General features: G+C 37.0%; 1 protein-coding gene across 1 annotated transcript; it reads right to left on the bottom strand.

Annotated features, from left to right (window-relative positions):
* Positions 1-7,645: 7,645 nt before the first annotated feature.
* LOC124225384 (olfactory receptor 51B4-like) lies at positions 7,646-8,568 on the bottom strand. Its single transcript, XM_046638032.1, is given in 2 exon segments — positions 7,646-7,785; positions 7,788-8,568. Coding segments are annotated over 2 exon segments (921 nt in total).

Below are 8,568 nucleotides of genomic sequence, written 5' to 3'. Positions count from 1 at the left end.
GTTAGTTCTCCTGGGTGCTCTCCTCCAAGCAGAGGCACAGGAATCCAGATTCTTTCTGGCATTTGAATTCACCATCTCAGAATCCTTTACTTCCTGCCACATGGAAGGAGAGAGAGAGCCTCATGAGAAGACACCCTTGGCTTGGCCAAGGACATATAATTATCTTCACATTCTCTTAGCCTGAACCAGTCACATGGCCAACTTAATTGCAATGGCTGAGGGAATAGATAGAGGAGCACACGTAAGTGAACCAGGTCCATCTTGCCTACTGCACGATTATACCAATCACTGAGACAACGAGTTTGCGGCAGCAAAAGGGCTTAATTCACAGGCATCCAAGTGAGGAGAATGAGATAAAAGGGTAGGGTGGTCTGAAGTGTGGTAATAGATGATTGGAGGTAGGGAGAAGTGAGGTAGTTGATGATCTGCGCAAGCGTAGTTGAGCTTCATGGCTCTTCATAGGATGCATGTTCATAAAATAGCAGCATTACCATGATCTAGAAGTGGGGTTTTCAGCTCCTTGACAACAAAGGATCACCTATCGGTCATCCACGCAGGCCTAGTTGGTGAGTCAGTTGCCTTAACCATCCTGAACTGGACAAGGAGTCCACCCTCAGTTCCCTAAAAAGTCAAGCACCAGTTACCATGATGACTCAAGTGGCAGAGATGTTATCTACAGGGCGGGTGTTAGTAATGCATTATCCAACTACTTTTGCAAACAGGCAACTGAGTAAGTATAGTTAAAGCAAGTTGGCCCCTGGTTTCATACATAGATTTCCCTGATCCACATTGTTTCTGCCATACTAGTCAGTAGTAATTAGCATTACCTCAAAACCTTACATCCAAAAACAGCAGGACTCTTGATAATAAAATCAAAGGCATAATGGAGCATATATTTATTATACTTAAGCAGTGAAAATAAGACCTGGAGTGTCAAAATGTTGCCAAACTCCATAATATTTAGGTGAATCTAACCTCTCTCATCTGAAACTATTATATCTTATTCCAGAATAAACAATTTAGGCTTGAAAAATGTTTTGTCATGTCTTATTATTGTATAATAGTTAAGAGCATATATTCTGAAGCCAGACAGACTGGGTTGAATTTTCCTTTCTGCTATTTACTAGGTGCTTGATCTTGGGACATTACCTTGCGTCTCTGTGCTTCAGTCTTCCGATCTGTGAAAAGGGCAGTACAATAGCACATGACTCTCAGAGTTACTGTGAATAGTAAATGAGTTAATATATGAGCAGTGCCTTGAGCATGGTGTCAGCCATAATAATTGTATCGTTATTACTAGTATTAGTAGTGTTATCAGTATTACCTCTGAATTATCCTGGTGTGTATGTTGAGGGTGTGGGGAGTTGCAGCAAAGACAAGATGATCATTTATGTGTACAGGTGGGAATAAAGAATGAGATTATATCCCCAAGAGTTAAACCTGGGTCTTTCCCTGATAAAGGAGAGAAGGTTAATCCCTTCCAGAGAGCAGCATGACAAAAGTAAGATCTTTTCAAGAGAAGCCAACCCTTCTCTATCCATGTGGTGACCAGCAGTATGCCAAGGAGAGTTCTGACCCAGAGCTTGTGGGAGCCATGCGCCAGTGGGCAGACATGTAGTTCTATTGGTTAACTCATCCGTGGATGTGAGAAAATGCTTTCTTCTTCCCACATATACCAAAATGTGGTTAGTCTAGAAGTGTATAGAAGTCTAGGTCCTGGTTTTCATGGATAAGTACTCTTTGTAATAATCATTTGGAGTATATGTACATTACAAAGAGGAATCAAGGCCTTCGATAGAAATAAAGTTTAATGGAAATTTAAAAGAGTAAACACATTGTGCTTATTCATTTGACATAGACTTTGGAAAAGGATGTGATTTTTATCAGGTAGATCAAAAACAGGGGCTATTGCTAAAAGAAACAGAAAGAACAAAGTTACAAATGGGAAATCTCCAGTAATATGCACTGATTTTTGTCTGGAGTATGACATATGCATTTATATACAACATTTTCAGGTAAGTTAGTAATGAGTAATTTGAGTCTTAGAGTTCACAGAAAATTTAGAGGCTTTGTACAATCTTCTACTTTTTACTTGGGTATTTAAAATGCTAATAAATTATTTTGCTACTTTTTCTGGGACATTTATAGTGGACAGTAATATATAAGAAAGCCTGGTCCATTAGTGTACAGCTCTGATTGTTGAAAATGTCCTTCCAATATTGATCTAAAAATTTACCTCCTTGTAACTTCCTGCAATAGATTTTAGCTATTTTACATAAAAATCTCAGAATATGAAGCATTATTTTTTCCTCAAAATACCACTTTTATACAGATGTTTTCTACCCATTTCATTTTCTTTACATAAATTTCAGTTGTTCTGATCCCTTCTCAGCTCCTATTTATAATCATGATTTCTTTGTCATCTTTTTTCTGTTTCACTCTCTCCAGTTCTTTTGTATGTATAGATTCCTACTTTAATTTATATTTAACAATAGGTTAATGGATACATTTTCAGCACTCAAAGACAGATTTAGATTAAAACATAACCAAGATTTAGATTAAAACATAACCAAGATAAAAATTACCTTTTAAAATGTATTTGCTGCATTCATCTAGTCATCATGACAACACAATAAGGTGATATGGAAAGGGAATTTCTGGTATATTTTCTCCTTTAAAGTCCCTTCATATTAGTTAACTCTCTCTTGTCTGTCCCTGGCAGTGTGAGCTAACCATCTTTTCTGCGATCCCAAAGGCTCCTAAAAAATATGCTGCATTTTCTTGCTTTTCAAGCCACCTTAAAGAAAGATCTGTATCTCCTGCTTGAAGTTATGGAGTTGAATCTTAATCTTAAGTGTTGTGCCTGTGATTATCCCTATTACAATTCATCTTGCTGTTTTTGTTCCCCGGACCCATCTGTCCACAATACTTTTGGATCCAGCAGTTCAACAGTGACAACATTTGATAATGATGTCAAGAGTCTCGGGTGGGCTATCAGAGGAGTCAAAGCCGGCGAATGCAACAAGGAGAATCAGTAAAAAGTCAGATAAAGGGAGTGGTTGGGGAGAATGTCTCATGAGGGAGTGTTCACAAGATGGACAGAGAATAAAGAAAAAGGGAGAATGATAGATATAATATAGGGACGTCAAAGTGGAACATAAGTGGAGGCTAACAGGAACCAACTGAAAATTATTAGGAAATGGCAGGAAAACAACTCTCATCCATGTAATGGAACATCCGTATGAGAAATACAACTCAACCATTAAAGAGGAATGAACAGTAGATAAACACAACAACTTAGATGAATCTTAAAGTCATTATGTTATGTGAAAGAAGTTAATCACAAAACGTTACACAGTGTTTGATTTTTATTATATGACATTCTTGAAAAGACAGAACTATAATGATAAAAAACAGACCTTTGATTGACAGGGGTTAGGGGTAGGATGTACAAATATAAAAGGTAGTATGAAGAAGTTTGGAACTGTTCTGCATCCTGAACAAGTCAGCTGTACAGTATGCTTTTCAAAAGGAGAGATGAGGCCTGGAGAAGATCACATAGCTAGAGAGTGTTTCTGGATACACCCCACCCCAACACCTACATATACACACGTGCACGCAGAGTGATGCCCATGCCCACAAACCATCCATGAAGGAAGGAGAAGGGGAAGAGACTCAGAGAAAAGAGCTTTTGAGAGGTTTAACAAAATGTTTGAAAATGTGGAGGTAAAAATATATTTTTCAGATTTGGGGAAAAAATAAAAGGAAAAGAAAGAAAAACTGCAACATCTTCATGGCTGTGTTTAAATTATTAAATGTCTAAAACTATCACTTTTCACTTGTAAATCAGAATTCTTAAATAATTGCCAAATTCTCTGTGCATAAACAGGATGCTTGAAAGCTGTGTGTTGCATAAATTGTTTTCTCCCTTCTCAAGAACTGCTGAGTAGGCATGACAATGCAACAAATTAATCGACATAAAGCTCTTGGAATAACACAGAGATAGGATGTTTGCAATGACTGTGAGAAATTAAAGTTTGTCATGAATTAAATGTCAGCCCTAGCTGCATCACACAAACAAAATTGTTTATTTTTTTTTCAAGAACTGCATTAACAGCTTTGGAGGTTTATAGAATGGCAGGCAGTCATCCTTGGCAAGATCATAAGCTGGTGCGGAAACCCACTTACTGCCAGGCCAGGCTGAACTCATGATAATGAACTGTTCTCACTTGTTAATTCCTCAGGAGGAAAACATAGGCATGATTCCTTCATTTGTGTAAGTTCTGACTCAGGGTGTTCTGTATAGGAAGGTCTTAGGTTGGCAAACTGGACGGTAGAGGTCAGGGTGAGAATGGAGACTAAGCGACTTGTCTGGAAGCCGCACATGTTTCGGCAAACACTGTTAAATTGTACTGTAAATATCCTTATATATGACTAGATCAGTGGGTAAATATTGGTTTACTAGTTGAAAAGATTTTCAAAGCAAGGAATTATAAAAAAGAATGCTCATGTTACGAATTTTATTTCAAATTAAAATCTACACATGTGCATTTATTTTAAAAAACTAGCAATTTTCAGTATGGATTCTATTTTTTTTCATCTACTTTTGAGAATTGACGCAGGCTGTCTAAAGATCAATACAGTGTAATAGCATATTCTAGAATCCCTTGCCACTGCGTGAATAAATTTGGGTTCTCAACTTGATCCCATTACTTCTTCTTTTTTACATTTAGATACCTCTATTTCTTTTTCTGAATTCTGTATCATACCTGAGTTTTTGCCTGAATTTCTTTTTTAGCACATTGCCTCTAAACTTGCACGATACATTTAATGTTGTGGTCTGTCTTCCTGTAACAATCAATGAATAGCACTGAAATCCCCTTCTAATGATTTCTTGGGAAATAAGGTAATACGTTGCACTGCTTGCTTAAAATTTTAAGGTAACCAATTTTTTCTTCTCTTTTCTTTTTTTATGTTTACTGACATCTGTGTAGTTGTCAGTAGGGATGCAAGCTCCCTGTATGTAGTTCATATTCTAGAATGATGTGCATTTCAAACCAAAGGGCAAAGTTAATTATAAACCTATGTCCCGAAATGAAGTACACTCAATATGCCAACTTTAGAAACATAAAATAAGCAGTACATTGAGAAAGACAACCAAAATGACAATGAATGGAACTCTCAGGCCCAACTTCCCAACAACCATCACTAACCAGTTGCACAATGACTGAATCCTTCAAGGGTAGACATTTGTTAGTTTTGAGCTGTCCAGTATCCAAATATCCCTCTTAATTTAAAGGAACCCTTCATTATTTACATTTAGTTTTTTATTAGTTCTTTCCTGCCACAGAGGCTAAAAGGATGAATTTTTGCTCACCCCAAGTCCCAAATCCAGGGCACGGTGTTATCCAGGTTCCAACATTTAGATTCTATAACTTGATTCAAGAACAATAAAAAAAGTAAATTGAATTCTATAACTTGGTTAAAAAGTGATATAAAAAGTAAAGAATAAAATGTAAAGAATGGAAGTTGTGACAGTGGTGTCCTTAGCACTAGGATTCATAGCTGTAGCAATAGATCTCATTCTCTGTTTCTGCCAAAAGAGAATTGATGGACATCTACTACTTGTTCCACGGGAGATGCTTTATTTCCTGATACTTTGCAAATAATTCTGAATGTCACCCCAATATTATTCCAATATTCTTAATTAACTTAAAAGAACAAAGATCAGTTTCTCTAACTTGAAAATTCTGTTTCTTATATATATTTCTAAATAATACAGTAAATCTTATAAATGGCATTTGCACATTGCAGATTCTCTGGCTTTTCATTGCTACTCAACATCCATGTTGGAATATTCTTGGAGTGCTCACTGACTGGGCATGATATCAGTATGGAAAGTTTCTTAAGTGAGGCCGAGAAAATCTAGACTGGACTAATTATTTCCTAGGCTCTGTACATAAGCTTTCAATCAGAAAATAGGTTGTTGGAAGGAGGTCCAACTAGAAGAACCAACTTAGAAATAGGAAGAAACAGCGGTCTTCAAGGAGCAATGAATATAGCTTTTTAGGTCACAAGCCCATACCTAGAGTAGCTCCATACAGTAACACAGAACTAACAGCAAATGAGTAAGTTAATTACCATTACTTATAACATTAATAACAGATAGTAGCCTATGGTTCAGTCAAAATGAACACCATAAAGACTTAGAAGATATTGAAGAAAGTTAAAGGAAGAAACTAATCCATCACAGCAGAATATTAGGTTTTATGCCCTGATTAGCAGAAAAATTTCATGGAAAGAATAAACCCTGAGTTCTTTTATGTGAGAAGCAAGAGAGGGGAGACAGAAACAGGAGATGATATCTAACTCTATAGTCAGTCTTTGCAGAAGAAAAACATCAAGAGGTAAAATTGAAAGCTGGAAAGAGGAAAAATTAGCATGTTGGTGTTCAGCAGCCATTGGGAAGAAGGAAAGAATTGCCAGGGATCTGGCTTCAACTGGCTGATAGGAAATTGATTGGTTGCCATTGGGCTTTTAATCTGTATCAGTTTCCCTTTAATAATAAACTATATTGATTTACTAAGGGAAACTGAATTTTCAGGAGTCAGCTTTCTTGAGTTCTACACATTTTGCTTATTTTCCTCACCAAGATTTGTTTACTTATAAAGCAACATCATTTCCAATACAGTTCTACTCAAAACATAGAGATGGGAAGATGATAAATATATCTTACTAATTGCCTTTCATATAATACATAAAATGTACCTCCAACTGCATGTCTTTCTTCAGATGAACTGCATTTGAATCAGGCTGTTTAGTCCACTTATCTTGACATATTCTAAAGTAGTACATATTCTTCCTTTATACACAGGATCTGAAAAGCCTCATCTTATTCGTTTCCTCTATCCCTTTTCCCCAAGATCACTGGCATTCCTTCTTTATTAGAATAGAATACATAGAGATGTATATTAGAATATATTGGAATAGAATATATATATAAAAGAATTGTTCCACTTCAGTGGCCCAAATTCAATTCCTGGTCATGTATATATACTATTTGTCAGCGACCATGTTGTGGTGGCAACCCACATACAAAACAGAGGAAGATTGGCACAGACGTTAGCTCAAGGCAAATCTTATTCAGCAAAGAAATAATAATTAGAATTTTTTTGCCTCATGTTTTTGCCTCATGCTCCAATCCCCCAAGGCCATTCATCTAGTTGCCAGGAGTAGTCAAATATTTGGTAGATGCAATTGAGGCAACTATGTCCTCAATAGGAGGATTTTTCAAATATCAATAGGAAAAAATGTGAGGTTAGAATAGGACATATATATTAGAATATGTGACATATATATAATATATAATAGAATATATATTAGAACAAATGACATATTACATAAATTATAATATGTATTCAAAATTCTCTATGTATTCTATTGTAATATATATATCCTAACACAGGTGTAATATTAGAATGTATATATATATATATATATCTCCTCAAGTCAACTTCTAGCTTTATGTAATAATTAAAATCTTATCTAAGTCTGAAAAAAGAGACTGAGTTTAAAAACAAGGTTCTCTTCCAGGAATGAGAAAGACTCAGCAATCCTGGGGCTCTCAAGATTTGGAAATAAAGGCTCAAGCCCTACTACACACAGAAAACACGTAAACAATGTTTCTTCGAATCTGCTTGGTCTTGATGCTGTAGATAATGGGGTTCATGAATGGAGGAAAGAGAAAGTAGACATAGCTCATGGTTATATGGACCACATGTGGTACCTGTGGATGAAAGTCAAGCCAATCACAGTAATGTAAAAGACTAGGACACAGCTAATGCGGGAGACACAAGTGTTGAGGGCCTTAGTTCGCTCCTCTCTAGAGGCAATGCCCATAACTGTTTTAAGGATTAGGATATAAGAGAAGAGGATAATCAGAGCATCTAGGAAGAAAGTCAAAGCCACCAGAATAACAGGGTACACACGATTAAATGTAATATCAGCACAGGCAAGTTTCATGACATCTTGGTGGAGGCAAAAGGCGTGGGAAAGAACATGGGAATGGCAATATGGGAACCAATAGAGTGGCAGAATTGGGGGCACAATAGACACAAAGCCCCTCAGAAGTACCCCTATTCCTACCTTCATTATCCGGGAATTAGTAAGAATGGAGTTGTACCTTAGAGGGGTGCGGATGGCAATGAAACGGTCATAGGTCGTGGCAAGCAAGACGCCCGATTCCACAATGGCCAGTGTGTGAATGAAGTAGGATTGAGTGAAACAGGCAGCCTGGGCAATTTTCCTCTGGTCCAGCATTAGGACACCCAGGACTGTGGGCATTGTGGTTAGTGTCATCCCAAGGTCTGTACCTGCTAGCATAGCTAGGAAGTAGTACATGGGCTCATGAAGACTGTGGTCATTCTGAATAAGGAAGAGAAGTGTGCCATTGCCAAAAAGGATGGAAAGGTAGATGAGAAAGAAAGGAATAGAGATCCAGTGGTGAATTGTCTCTGAGCCTAGGAAATCAGTCAGCAAGAAGGGAGCAACACTTTTTTTGGACCACAT

This window comes from Equus quagga, chromosome 14 (assembly GCF_021613505.1).
Source record: "Equus quagga isolate Etosha38 chromosome 14, UCLA_HA_Equagga_1.0, whole genome shotgun sequence".
NCBI classification, from domain to species: Eukaryota; Metazoa; Chordata; class Mammalia; order Perissodactyla; family Equidae; genus Equus; species Equus quagga.
The sequence above is the reverse complement of the archived record's forward strand: the minus strand, read 5'-3'. Positions and strand labels throughout refer to the sequence as shown.